At 33.1% G+C, this 15,527-nt stretch overlaps 1 protein-coding gene across 1 annotated transcript; it reads right to left on the reverse strand.

The window, feature by feature from the left end:
- Positions 1-9,861: 9,861 nt before the first annotated feature.
- Positions 9,862-15,272, reverse strand: LOC110618127 (protein GAMETE CELL DEFECTIVE 1, mitochondrial). The gene is made up of 4 exons (XM_021761187.1): positions 15,037-15,272; positions 12,074-12,826; positions 10,852-11,041; positions 9,862-10,255 (listed from the first exon to the last, which is right to left on the reverse strand). Exons 2-4 carry the CDS (start codon positions 12,637-12,639, stop codon positions 10,049-10,051), a joined length of 963 nt encoding a protein of 320 aa, XP_021616879.1. The 5' UTR covers positions 12,640-12,826; positions 15,037-15,272; the 3' UTR covers positions 9,862-10,048.
- Positions 15,273-15,527: the final 255 nt, after the last annotated feature.

The raw sequence follows: 15,527 nt of genomic DNA on the forward strand, positions 1-15,527 counted from the left end.
CATCAAAATATATGCCGTGAAAATCACCTACGCCCGATAGTAAAGTGGCTCAAAGTATCACTGTACTTGTCCGAGTCTCGACATGCTATAAAGGCTTTAAAAATAATTAAATGCATGGGAAAAAAAAATATTCCGCAGAAATCACTTCACATATTTGACACCTTTATCAATAACATTATTTTTTTTTCATTCTTAATTTAATAATTTATTGGAAAGTATTTTCAAATTTTATTATAAAATCTTAACTTTTGCAAAATATAATAACAATAATTATTTAAAATTTTTTTCTATAAATATATATATATATATATATATATATATAATTATATAAATTACTATTAAAAATGTTCATTAACAATAAAAAACTATATTAATTAGTAGATTTATTATTGATGTAACATAACAATCATTCAAAATAAGTCGTAAGCAGTCACCATAGGATGGAATCACGTGATAAAAGTCTGATAAACTAACACACGATATCAAAAGTCTTATCCCATAGACAAGAAGACTAGGATACCATAACGCTCAGTGCTTAGAATGCTAAGACTCGCCCTCTCCTGTGCTGGTCGAGTCATTTATGGAATAAAGTTATCATTAAGGAATGTAATCTAGCATATTTCCATTACGCCTGTAATCGCGAGATTCCTTATCCATTAGTCGGTACCAGTTGAATTTCTAGGAGATTAAATAACTAACTCCATTTTCTTACAGTATAAAAGCAAACATACACAGAGTTCAATGTATGTATTCTTACACGTTTATTCTAAGCTCAAATGAATATATTACGCTCGCTCTTTTTAGCAAGTTACTAACTTGAGCGTTAGAGTGGCTGCTCATAGGCGCCAACCACCTCAATCTTTCTTTTTTGCAGATTGACCAATTGCAATTCAGCTCCATTTCTAGCCGCATCATTTGATTCCATCATCGGGATTTCCATGAAATTTTTCCAATTCATTTGAATCAAATCCGACTTCCTAATCACTTTCTCCTAAAGAACACTTTTTCTTTCTCCTCTTCTGGAAATGGTTGACAAATCACGAGCTGCTACTGAGTCTACTGCCAACAAAGGGGCCATCATCTCTTCCATCCATGGTAGTAGATAGAACACAACATCCATGGTCAATGAGGTGGAGCTTAACAATATGAATAATGAACAAATACTCCAATACATTAAAAAGTTGCAGGCAACTCTCGAGTAATATAAAACTTAGGAGGATGCCTCATTTATGGCTTTGAGAATAAGGGAGGAGGCTTCCTTCAAGACTTTGAGGACTCAGATGGAAGTGATTCAAACACAGTCTAAAGGGAAGACCAAGTTAGAGGATGAGGAGTTGTCAGACGAGGCTCCAAAAGACGTTGATTGAAAACTAGTCCGTACTGTACAAAGCTACCAGAAGGAGCAAGATGAGGACTACGGCCTGGACGATGCCTCGCCCTTGTCGAAGGAAATCATTGCAAAAACCTTCCCTACTAAATTCAAGCTACCTAGTTTAGATAAATACGACGGGACAACAGACCTCAGGAGCCACATGGCAATCTTCAAGATAATGACGCAGCTTTAGAATGTCAATGATTTTGTATTGTGCTGAGTGTTCCTCTCCACACTCATAGGTTTGGCTAAAAAATGGTACCAACATATGAGCCCAAGTTCTATTTAAAATTTTATGCAGTTTGCTATAATGTTTAAATCTAGATTTATTACTTGTATACTTCCTAAAAAAACTTTCTATAACTTGTGGAAGATCCGCTAAGGAGATGGTGAGTCTTTAAGGAGCTTCATCCACGTCTCAATGTTGAAGTGATATAGGTGGAAGAGTTAAATCATGAAATACCATGCGAGGTGTTGAAACATGAAACTCACAACATCAAATTTATGGATTCTTTGATAAAAAAATCATGCTGCTACTTATCAGCAGTTGATGCATAAAGCTTAGAAGTACACAAAGCTGGACGATGAAGTCCAGGCGCTCAAGGAAGACAAGAGGACAAGTCAAAATAAGACCAGAAGCCAGAAAGGCAAGGGTATGAAGGAGATCATAGGAATTAGCCAGTGTCCTGAGAAAGAGACGACTAAGATAAGTACAAGAATTACATACCATTGAATGATTCACAAACGCACATTTTAATGTGGATTAGAAAGAACGATAAAAACGTCAAATAGCCCTCCAAGCTCAACCTTGAGAAAGTCGATAGGCGAGATAGGACCAAGTATTGCCGTTTTCACGAAGATTATAGGTATACAATGGAGGAATGCCAACAGCTAAAAGATGAAATCTAGAGATTGACAAGGCCAATTGGGCTATATATAAGAGGGCTAGAAAGGAAAATAAAGGCTCAAATAAAAAAAAATACTTTTTTTACTAAGCCATTGGACTATATACAAGAGGTCCGTGATGCCATGGTAACGTGATACCATGGTAGCATGGTACCATAGCTGGCAGCATGATACCAGATCTCATCAATGTCAAGCAGCTAATACAATGGGGAAACAAGTAAGCCAATCAATAGACCCTTAGGTATTATGAGCGTCCTCATCAACAACTGATACTATGGTAGTATGGTACCATTGTAGCATTATATCTGATCTTTTCTCTAAATTCACCTTGGATCCTTTACTGACTTAGGCATTGGAGGTTTTGCCAATCAAATTACTCGGTATTTCTTGTTGTTTTGCAGATCTACTAACTGAAGAAATGACCGAAGCAGCATTATTTATAATAATTCTCTTTTTCATTTAAGTGCTCTAATATATATATATTATCTATTAAACATTTTGGCCTTAATTATGAAAGACTCTTTTTTTAAAATATATATTTCTATTAATTCATATTCCCTCATAATTTTAGGAATGATAGTGGCTTTTATTAATTATTATTACATGTTGGTAGGGCTACAATAATTCAATCAGTGTTAATTGCCATACCCAATTATTTGATGTCTATTTTCCTGTATCCCAAGCAGTTTTCTACCAATCTTAATATTTTTCTCTCTAGGTTTTGGTGGAACGGTGATGCGAACTCTTTGAAACTTAAATGAATTATTTGGAATCGTTCCTGTGAATCAAAATTCTATAAGGTTTGGGATTTAAAGAATTTGAGAGTTTCAATCTGGCTTGCTTGGCAAAGCAATATTGGCGACTAGTTCATCATCCGACGACTGTATGGGCAAGAGTGTTAAAAGCATTATATTTTCTCCATGCATCTATATGGGAGATTGGATACAAGTGGAATAATTTTTGGGTTTAGTAGAGCCTCTTGGCTGGGCGTGATGTACTGCGTGAAGAGGTATGTATAAATATTGGTGATGGTAGATCCACTCACATTTGGTCAGATCCCAGGCTACCTCAGTTAGCTGGTTTTCGTCTGCAGCAACCTATGGTGGTTCCGGCTAATGTTCGTATGGTGTCCAATTTAATAAACTACCATTCTCTAGAATGGAATCACCAACTCCTCACTCACCTTTTCTCGCCACAGGAAGTCACTCAAGTTTCATCAATACCAGTTGCTCCTAGTGGCACTTTAGATCTTTTAGTTTGGCATCATACTACGAGTGGACTTTACTCTGTGCATTTTGGTTATCGAATTTTACAAAATTGTTGCCAGCTTTCAAGTTCAATTTTGTCACCATCTCTTCCTGTATGTCCTCGTCCTGATATATGGAAGAGTGTTTGGTCCATTCCGGTTACACCGAAGCTTAGATTCTTCATTTGGAGATCACTTCATAATGCTTTGCCTGTTTTAGCTAGTTTAGTCAGGCATGACTATTTATTTGATTCTAAGTGCAAGATTTGTCACTCTGAACCTGAGACTCGAACATATATATGAATTGCCAGCCTGTGTGCGTATAAGCCTGTGTTTACTACTTTTCCTTGTTTCCTCGCCTGGCGGAAGGCTCTTTTAGCATAGTCCAAACTGGATCCTGAAGGTTTGAGACTTTTAACTCTTTCCATACTTACACTATCATATTTGGAAAGAGCATAACTATTGTGTTTTCGATCCTATGCACGTTGTGTCTTGTATCTTGTTTGATTTCTCGCAATTGCAGCTCAGTGGGATTTTTGCTGATCCTTCCTTGTGTCCTTCTCATATGTCGGCTACATGCATGAGTTTGGTTACTCATTCTCTAGATTGTGTTTTATTATATTGTGATATCTCGTGAAAAAATCAGTTTTCTCCTGTAGCTATAGCTGTTATTATTACTGATCAAGTTGAATATATTATTCATGGTCTTACTAAATATATCAAGTGTTTATCAGTCTTGGCAGGTGAAACTTGAACTATGTTAAATGGTATTAAACTGCTTGTGTCCCTGAGGCTATCAACCCTCGTGTGTGACACAGATTCTTGTATTTTATATTCTGCAGTCCAAGATCCTACTCGTCCAGTACCTTAGAAAATTCGAGCATCAGTAGCATCTATTTTGTACGTTTGCTTCCGTTTGCAATAGATCTCCTTTCAATATATTTCTCAACATTTGAATATTTGGGCAGATATTATAGCTAAACTCTGTCGTTTAAATTTGCTTCCTCAAGACTGGATTTTATACGACCCGTATCATTTACAATCTCTTTTGTAGTCTTGCTACTTTAGTAGCCTTTGAAAATGCAATCTTTTTGCAGTTAAAAAACAAAATAGTGCTTTTGCTAAAATAATCCTTAAGTTTTTTAACAATTATTTAATATTTTAATTTCATTTAATCATTTAAGCCATATTTTAAGCTAACACATTTTGTAACCAATATAATTAAGTAATAAAAATAATGGGGTGTGATTTAATTATTATTTAAAATAACAATATAAATAATTTAATACTATAATTTAAGTAATTTAATTTGAAAAATTTTCACCACTTTAAATAATACTTTTCCTATTAAAATAAAATAAATAAAAATTTTATGTTATCGTCGTCTATAACACAGACATCTGACTAGTTACATTGAATTGTGATATTAAATAAATACCACAATTCATTCATATCTCAAAATCAATAAATTTAAAAAAAAAAAAAAAGAAATGTTATGCAAAGAGGGATAAATTACATAAAAGAGGATGGAACTCCCACAAGGAGAGATAATTAATTAAATTTTTTTTTATAATACAAAAACTGAATAATAATTTTATTTATTTATTATTACCCTGATGTAAAGCTTACCTTGAGAACTCCCTTTCTAAGGTGGGTTCAGGCACAGGCAATCAGCAGCCATGTTTGACTTTGCACTAAAACAGTGGACCAATCAAATATAAATTCTGATTGACTTTGTTGCAGGTGGAACAATCAATGCATACTATCCACCCCTTTAGCATGTCTACTTCCCAAATTCATGGTTGTAAATAAATGCAAGGTCCCTCTCATCCATGACCTACTTGCATTTCATGATAGCAAATGAAAATAAAAAATCAAATAGTATTTAAAATTAATCAATTAAATATTAAATAAAAATAAAAATTTATTGAATATTTAAACTTTTTAAAAGTCATAAAAATTAAATAAAAATTTATTATTACCGACAGTAAATTATTTAAACAAAAACACTTTCACTTATTATTAATTATATTTTAAATTTTATTAATCGTACTCTAAATTTCTATAAAATAATAAAATTACTGTTGTTTAACTATGGGATACAAGTGTAGGATAGAAACTAATTCCAAATATTAATTTATGCAAAAAAAACCTTACCAAGTTGCAAAAGTGTAAGTCATAGTGCTCCAAGACATAAGAAATCAAGATATTATGATGAAACACAAAGCAATTTAAGAAAATTTATGAGAACTAAAAGACAACCAAAGGAGGAAACAAAGAACGAAAACAATGAAGCGCAAGAGAAAGAAGGGGCCATCTATAATTTATTTGTATAATAATTGGACTAATCTATAGTTTGTTTAATTATTAGTTTGAACTTATTTACGATTTATTATTTTGGGCTTATTTTAGAATTGGTTCATCAGGTTATTTTGGATTAACCCATAATTATTTTTACTAGATCAATTAAGATTAAGACTATTTTTTTTTCCTTATTCAAATATGATTACTTTTTTCCTTCTTTAATCAGAATTTACTTTTGTAATCCTATTCCATGTAGGACTAAGGTTTTTTTTTGCTATAAATACCTTTGCATAAGGAATAACCTAGCATATTTTGTTATTAACATTATTTAAGTGATTTCTTAATACAAGTAAGGGATATTTTTCTTTTATTATATTGCATCAAGAATATGTCTTTTTATCGAAGTTATTACTTCGTAACTAATTCAATTTTTATTTTCTTCTCTATTATCTACGTTTTTAGCTACAGGTTAATTAAGAGTGTGATAAAAAAATTAGCGTATGGTGGGATTTTTTATCACAAGTTAATTTTGGATTCCACAATATATTGGTATTAAAGCATAGGCTGAATAAATCTATCTATCTTTTTTATTTCCTGCAAAATGGTTTCTAGTTAGTCTTTTTTTATCTCAGTTTCAATCACAATTCTTAAAAGGACTAAACTGCAAAATTGTGAGAAAGTTTGAGGATCATAGTGTCATTTTCAAAAAAAAGTTATGATAGGGACCAAATAGCAAATTTCAAAAAAATTGATAACCAAATTGCAATTTTATAAAAATTGAGGACCAAAGTGCAATTTTTAGTGTTGCACCAAAATTCAAAACTTTCCAAATAAGCTTAAACTTGCAATTTTTGTCACACACTGGCTTATAATATATTTATTCACACACGTTTTCTTGACTAATTGGATACTATTAAGTATAGAACTAACCTTTATTAATTGTTATTATATTAGGTCTCTAATTTCATATTTTATTAAGAATACCTGAAATTCTTTACTTTTCCATCATATTTTTATTTTACTCTTTTATTATCTATTAATTTCTATTTATTTTATTACTTTCCATTGCACTAAAAATATCATATAGTTGCATGTTACTATTAGTTTACATTCGAAACACACTTTAGCTTCTTGTTTGTATAATTTTACTTCTAGTTTTTTTTTCTTTGTTATTTAGAACATCATTATTATTTTTTCTATTTGTTGTATTTATTAGTCTTCTGTTGAATTCGAATTCTGAAGTGCAATCTATTGGAACATATAACACGAGTGGTAAAAGACAGAGTGGTAAGTTCAAAATAGGGTAAAAACCTAAATTTGAGAGGAATAAAGGGAGAGTGATATTCTTTGAGTGAAATATTTGAGAATTATGTGAGGTTCAAAACTTTATTTTCGTTCTTTTTCTTCTTACCATTTCAGGACGTCAAAGAAAGGAGTAAGAGATGAGGAGGAAGACTTCAATAATTTTACCGCCTTCAAAAACGTCGATGACGCCTTTTGCAAGAGTGAATGTATCTCTTATGGAGATCAATGATAAAATGGATAGACAAGAAAGACAAATAGATACATTATAGCAAAACAATGTGCAGAAAAATGCCAGAAACACCAGAAATGGGATGCAATGCAACCGCAGATATGCAATAATTGAACTTGGCAATTCAACCTCTGAATATGAAGGATCTACACAATCTGAAAGAAGAAGCATGAGAAAGGAGGAAAGCTTTAAAAGGAAAGATAGCAACAAAACTCCATTAAGATGAAAATTCCATCATTTAAGGGTAGGGATGATGCTGATGCTTATTTGGAGTGGAAGCACAAGGTCGAACTCATATTTGAATGCATAACTACTCAGAGAAAAAAAAGGTGAAACTGGCATCAATTGGATTCATTGACTATGCACTCATTTGGTGAGATCAATTAACTATTTATAGATACAAAAACTACAAATGACCTGTAGAAACCTAAAAGGAGATGGAATCCATTATGCCCAAAAGATTTGTTACCGCTTACTACTACCAACAGCTGCAGAGATTAACACAAGGAATCATATCTGTAGAAGACTACCACAAAGTGATGGAGATTGCCATGATGCATGCAAATGTTGTGGAGAATAGAGAAGCTACAATAGCATGATTTCTGAGTGGTCTGAATAAGGAGATTGCTAACATTATAGAGCTGCACCATTATGTAGAATTGGAGGACATGGTTGACATGGCCATGAAAGTTGAAAGGCAGCTGAAGATTAAAGCAACATGAGATCATATTTTGGAAATGCATGGACATTAAAATTGTAAGTTGAAAGTAAAGGGAGCATTGAATCTAAAAAACTAAAGGTATTTCTAACTCACAACCTTCTAACAAATATCGCACTACTAAATGCTTTAAGTGTTTGGATGTGGGATATATTGTTTCTCAATGTCTAAATAAAAAATGATATTCATGAAAGGAGATGGTGAGATTATTTTTGAATATGGCTTTAAGCCCATTAATAGTAGACTTCCTTTAGAGGATTGTTCAATATTGAAAATATAGAGCATGCTGTTGCTGGAGATATGTTAGTTATTCGGAGAGTTCTCAATACGTAGGTTAAGGAAGAGGGTCTAGAGCAGAGAGATAACATCTTTTACTCTTAATGTTTTATGAAGGGAAAGGTGCCTAATCATAGATGGCGTAAATTGCACGAACATTGCAAGCACCACTCTAGTGGAGAAATTGAATCTGAAATGTAAGAGGCATTCAATACCTTACTCATTGCAATGGCTACATAATAATAGAAAAGAGAAGGTAGCAAATAGAATAGTGATACCATTCTCAATTGGAAAGTACTCTGATGAAGTCACATGCAATGTAGTATCAATGAAAGCAGGTCATCTCTTGTTAGGAAGACCTTGGCAACATGACAGAAAAGTGACTCATGATGAGTATAAAAATAGATACTCATTTGTCTTTAAAGGCCAAAATTTCACCGTTATACCATTGTCACCTATTGAAGCTCGTGAAGGTCAACTTAAATTTTTGAAAACTTTAGATGAGCAATTGGAAAGTGAACATAAAAATAATGAGAGAAAAGAGACCGTAAGTGAAAAGAAAGATTCTATAGACCCAATGGTGAGTGTTTGCGCTAGTGAGAAAAAGAAAGAAGAACTTAACAGTTAGAGAGAAAAAGAAAAGTTACTTTATGAGGAAAAGAATGACCGCAAAAGAGATTAAATGCAAGACTAAGAACGAGCATGGTGAGATTGATTTATTTGTTAGTAACTCCAAACCATCTTGTACATCTTGTAGTATTCTTGCTTTTTTTTTTTTCTTTTTTTTTTTTCCCAGGATGGACTGCAAATGGAGGTAGAACATTGAGAAATTAAAAGCATTCAAGAGATGAAGCATGAAGTTGGTATACACATTGCATACGCAAGAAGGGTAAGTTTTCTAATCCTTCTTCTTGTATTATTCATGTTCCAGATTCGAGGATGAATATTTCTGAGGAGAGAGGAATTGATACGAGCACAAGATGAAAATCAATTTTAAATATTAATTCATACAATGAACGCTTAAAAATTTTCAAAAGTGCAAGTCATAATACTCCAAGACATGGAAAGTCAAGGTGCTATCATGAAAGGCAAGGCATTTCAAGGAAGCATCATGATATAAGAACTAAGAGACAAGCAAAACAGGAAGCACAAAGATCGAAAACAATAAAATGCAAGAGAAAGAAGGCGCTTATCTATAATTTATTGCATAATAATTGGACCAATATGTAATTTGTTTAATTATTAGTTTAAGCTTATTTAGAATTTATTATTTTAGATTTATTTAGTATTTATTTAGGTCCATTAAGACTATTTGGGTCAGCCCATAATTACTTTTACTAGATAAATTAAGATTAGAATTAATTTTTTCCTTATTCAAATAGGATTACTTTTTATTCCTATTTCAACTATCCATACAGTGAAAGTTCAGCCAAATCATTATCCTTGTATTATTTATTGAAGAATTAAATTAAACTATAAGGACTAAATTGTTAAAGTGTATGAAATTACAAAGACTAAATTGTGGATGAAATAAAAGAACTAGAGCTGCATTTCTCACAGTATGGACTATTTCGTTAGCTTTCTAAAATTATAAGGACTAAGTAGCTTACTTCTAAAATACAGGGAATAATGCATAAGCCTTATCAAACCATTCACATTTATAAAACAAAATTGCAAAATTGGAAACTGCAATTACTTCCTATTCAAGGGCATGAAATTGTTGGCAACTTGTGTCCTCTCTTCCTTGAAAGGTTGAGTAGATGCGTCGGAAAGAGTTGGTATCCTTGAGACACTACCTTTCCCTTTCTTGGCATTTGGTCCCAGCTCCTCTATCATGTATTTCCATCCATCAATTGGCCTTCTCCGGCTAAATATGTGTGTCTTGATAAAACTAGCAATCTGTGAGCAATTTCAGAAATAGCAAAGGTGGTGACTGGCAAAGAGATGAGGAAACAGTCTATGGAAAAAATTAGTGAAATTAGATCTGTTTGTTTCACAAAGTTTTTTTGATGTTTAGAGTACTCAAAAAAATCAGAAACAATTTAACATTTTTTAAAAAAGTGACTTCCTTTTCAAGCAAGACTTTTTTTTGGAATTTGAGAATCTTATTAAAGCCACTAAACTTTCTACACAATTTGTAAACATTCCTTTATAATTTATCATTGCAATCCAATGATGGAAAATAAGTTTTCTTAGAAAATATTTTTCAAATATATATTATTTTCTGCAAAACAATCAGTACTTAGAAAATAATTGCATAAATCTTAAAATTCCCATAATCCAGAACAAAAATCCTGTTTTCTTTTAAACTTGCCTTCTGATATACAAACATGCACACTTTTCTTTGTTTTTAGTCAATCGACCTCCTGTTCAAAATTAGTGATCCGATTACAGCTCTAGCTGCCATCCCCAGTGCATTAGCTGGGTAGGATTATTTTGGCCAACAACAATGTTAGAAAAAGAAACATGTAAAATGTATGATGGTAGTGACTCACCTGGAATTTGCTGTATGCAATTCGACGATCAAATTCTTGGAGGAGAATATCTTCTTCCCTTTGTGACATCTCCCATATATTCCCATCTTGCTCCTTAGCTGTAGTTTCCCAACCATCAGGCTTGCTTTTAAACTCTGAAGAGCTTGGGGCTCTTGAGATGTCCAAGTCATTGTTGGCAGTATCAAAAATCCTGCAAAATTAACAATTTTATTTATGCAAGAGTTTCAACAATAACCCAATAAACATCTTGTAAGTTCCATTCAAAACATGCAATGTGCAAGGAGAGAGAGAGAGAGAGAGAAAGAGAGAACAAAAATGAAAAGTAGCCACTTGCTTTAGTTCCTAGGAACTAGCAGACGTCCTAGGATGAGATAATTTTCTAAAATATCAAGTGAGTTTATGAATTTCAACTCTACCTTCATTGAATAATGAGGGAATTCAAGGACATAGGTCTTTTATGCGAGGGGACAAGAAAAAGGGAAGGTCAAATTCTTAGTTCAAATAGTTTCAGGCATCTTGATTTGAAAGCAGTGCTGACATACACAACCTTACCCTCTATTTGGAATCAATAATTTCGTAAAGATTCAATTCAATTGATTGCTTTTCTAATAATTCTCTTGTTTCAAACCAAAGAATTAAATTCCTTTTTTAGTTTAAAAAATTTTCATTGAAAAAAAAAATTAAAATCTTAAATGATTTTACAAGAATTTATTTAATTTATTTTCTTACAAAATAAATCATACCAAACGGAGGGTTAATGTGCTGCTTGTCAAATTACTGTTGCCTTTTTAGAAAAAGAACTATGTTTATCCAATAGCTAGCTTTGAGTATTATTAATACTAAGCATCTGAGCTTCAACTCCCAAAAAACCAAAGATCATTGTTTAATTACAAGCTATCTCAATTTGAAACTAGCTAAACACTAATCAATGGAGAGTTATTAAATCAATATCACACAATATGCACTAGAGAAAAGGCTTTTTTAAGCATTTAGTAAAAGCTGAAAGATTGCGCATTGTAATTGAAAATGATACAAGTTCACAATCTTCCGGTTAAATGTTGGTTAGTAAGTGCTTAACATTCATGACGACTAGGGAAGAAAATTTTGCATCTGTTCCAAGGACATTTATCCATTTCATGGAGGCATCATAAACCAAGCATAAAGCCATTGAGCAAACAGAAAGAAAATAGCAATCTACAGAACAGGAAGTGAGCAAACATACTCAGAACAGCTATCAAGCAATCTGTCAATATCATCTGCAGAACCTAGACCTGAATCTCCCAACTTAGCCTCCTGTTGCTTCTCAATCTCCTTCATCCATAACCCCGCATGGATCCTCTGCTTCTTTAGCCTGTAATCCTTCTTCATATTCTCCAAACTATAAAGTGAAGTCCCATCCTCAATACCTCTCTTCTCTTCCTTATCTTGCTGCTGTTGTTGACAAGTCTTGGTTGCTTGCCGCCTCTCGTTCCAGTTTTCGTTCATTTCCTCCACAAATGCCTTGGTCTCTGCGTCCACCTCCGGAGACAGCACCACCCCTGAGTCTGTGGATGGGAAATTCACATCCTTCTCCCATGGAGCTCTGTTTTTGGCGGTGAGATCGTCTGGCAGCCAGGCGGTTTCCCAAGCATCATTCCATTCATCATTGTCATTTTTGGTGGACTTGGTGGATAGGGAATTGCAAAGGGTGGTTGAATCTAAATGCGTTCTTGGAATTGTGGAGATGAGTCCATAGATGGATGTTGCTCTCTTTATGGTAATAACTGCTAAGCGTTGAAGGGAAAGCATATTTGGGTTTCTTCAGAGTTGAAATAGAGTCAGGTGGCAACGAAAATTTAGGCTGGAGAAACAATTAGTGATGCAGCTAAATAATTAGCATTTAGCAGTTGCAGAGATCATTTGAATCTGGCAATTATGCAATTTTGCTTTAGGCTTAATCAGATTCAGGGACATGATTGCAGAAAAAAGCTAGTCTCTGAAATAAACAACAGGTTGTCCGTATCAGTATACAGTATATATATATAGTATAATGTTTATATAATTAGAAAAAGAACTCTCTTTTTTCGCAGTTATATGACCCATATTCTTGTGCCAATTAGTTTTAAAACAAATATGTAAATAGCCAATCAGTGATTATTAACTAAAATTCACGTAGATAGCCATAATGTCAAACTTTGTTATTCAGCATACATGGCCAGCTACTGGTAGCATGGGATAATTTTGTTCTTTTTTCTTAACCTTTGATATTTTTCTTTCCTTCAGTTTTTTCACCTGATTTATAATTTTGGTGACAATGACGCGTCTGAATATGCAGTGAGATGCACAGAAAAGTAACTGCTAAATAAGCAGAAAATCAAATCAAAATACAAACTTGCAAATCAAACAAACAGAGAAGTTCTTAAACCAGCTACCAAAAAAAAAAAAAAAAAAATTGTGACCACACCACATCAATATGAATAAGAGAAGTAAGAAAAAGCACAGAATAGGCAAACCAACAAATCCAAAGTCAGAGCAGATCACAAAAAGTGCAGCCAAAACATGTTCTAGTAATGCCAATGGTAGGTCAAGAAACAAAAAGGGAGTAGTGCAACCACTCACAGTTACAGTCTAAATGAGACATGCAAAATTGTTGTTAATTTCCAGTACTTTCCTCTTCCATCCTATTGTAGAAGCCACAGAAACATACAAAAACGAAATGTAGAAGAGGGAAAGAGCTTTCTATGTCTAGATCATTCATATGTTTTTCCCCCAAAAAACCTAATCCCAGTTGGGTTAGTTGTGTAAACAGACACGCCCACAAAATTGAAGGTGTCCAAACCCACATGAAATATATACTACTCAAAATCGTCTGAAATCCAATTAGGACTTAACTAAATCTTGATACCCTAACCCATTTGATTTTTATATTTAAATGGGTTGGACAGATGAACCTGAATACAGAAAATTGAGAAGAAAAACCTACAAATTACAATTAGAAAGAATCTTCCAAAAGACTAAGGGCCTGTTTGCCATTGCTCTTAGAGCTGCTGTTGAGAAAAGCACTTTTTTAAAAATACTATTTAGAAAATGTTAAAAAATAATTTAAAATTATTTTTGATATAATTTAGCCATAAGAACACCAAAATAACAAAACAGCTTTTTTCAAAATGCTTTTTTCAACAGCATCTAAAATGATGCTTTATCAAAAAAGCACTTTTTGAGCTCTCAAACTCATTGCCAAACACCCCTAAAGACTCTAATAGCAAATGGTAAGGAGCAATTTATTCATTTTTTTCATTTGCACAACTAAATTCCCAAAAGCAACAATTACACATGAAAAAAAAAATATACAAAATGATATTTGTAAAAAATCCATCGGTTCTGCAGAATCCAAACCCAAAACTGTAGACTCTAGCAGCAATCAGAATTTCAGGATGCAACATTTCTGCTAACCATGGCATTAAGTGATTCAGAAGGGAAAAAGACTTCGTTTGATTATGTGCAACCACTGTTTGAACAGAAAATTGACCAATCTAGAAAAAAAAAAGAGATTTACCAAAATCCGAAAACAAACTATTAACCTGGCAGATAGGCTTTTATTCTAATAAGGAAAAATACAAATACTCATACATTCTGAGTCAAAATACTAGGGCCCGACCAAGAATCACGAACAAAATTATAATTAGTGATGAAATTTCTGAAATTTTAAAATAGTTAAGAACAAACATATGAAATCATCATAAACCAAATACCAAATTAGAAACTTGGTCATTACAACTCTCCACAACTTCATTGCTATTTAACGCTAACATCTCAAGATGAACTAAATGCCAAAAAACAAAATAATATCGACAGAGACATACTAACAGCATATAAGAATCACAAATTTACTGTTCAGATCAATCCAAAGAGCAACCATCCACATAGAAATTCAAGTCTCACTACCGTATACCCAATTTCACATCAAAATACCAAATCAAATCTCAGCATTGCATATCCTTAAACAATTCATATCATTAAATCAAATCTCATCATTTCAGCAACAGAAACCCATTCAAAAAGGAACAAAGCCCCACAAAAATTCAAACCGGCATTCCAAATGAAACTAACCCAACCACACAAACCCAAATGAAAAACCCATCCACAGAAAATTCCCACATAAAACCAAACCACAAAAACCCAAATGAAACCAGTCAGGAACAAAACCTGTGTCTTGACCGTGGAGACAGATGCTACGGCGATGGAGGAGGAGAACCAGCGGCGAGAACCAGCGGCGAGACAGGAGCAGTATCGAAAGAGAGAAGCAGCGGCGTGACTTAGTAGAAGCAGCAGCGGCGACGTCGAGGGAAGCAGGCCAATTGAAGTGAATATGCGACTCTGTGTTTCTGCGAGTGAACGCGTGAACGTGAATATGGGATTGTGCAATAGGAGTTGGGTTCAGGTTTAATTTTATTTCGGAAAAAAAATGGTTTAGTTTAGTTTTATTCTTTTAATTTTTTTAAGGTTGAAAAATGCTAAATTTGCCCTGGGGAGATAAAAATGTTAATTTTTTTTATTTAAACTTATTTTTAAATTATCATAAAAATTAAATAAAATTAAATAAAACTAAAAACATAAGTGATGCCTTTTAATAGTAAATAATTAAATTTAAATAGAAAAATAAAATTTAATATTTTTTCCTGATAAATTTAACTTTA

Source organism: Manihot esculenta, chromosome 6 (assembly GCF_001659605.2).
Source record: "Manihot esculenta cultivar AM560-2 chromosome 6, M.esculenta_v8, whole genome shotgun sequence".
Taxonomy (NCBI): Eukaryota; Viridiplantae; Streptophyta; class Magnoliopsida; order Malpighiales; family Euphorbiaceae; genus Manihot; species Manihot esculenta.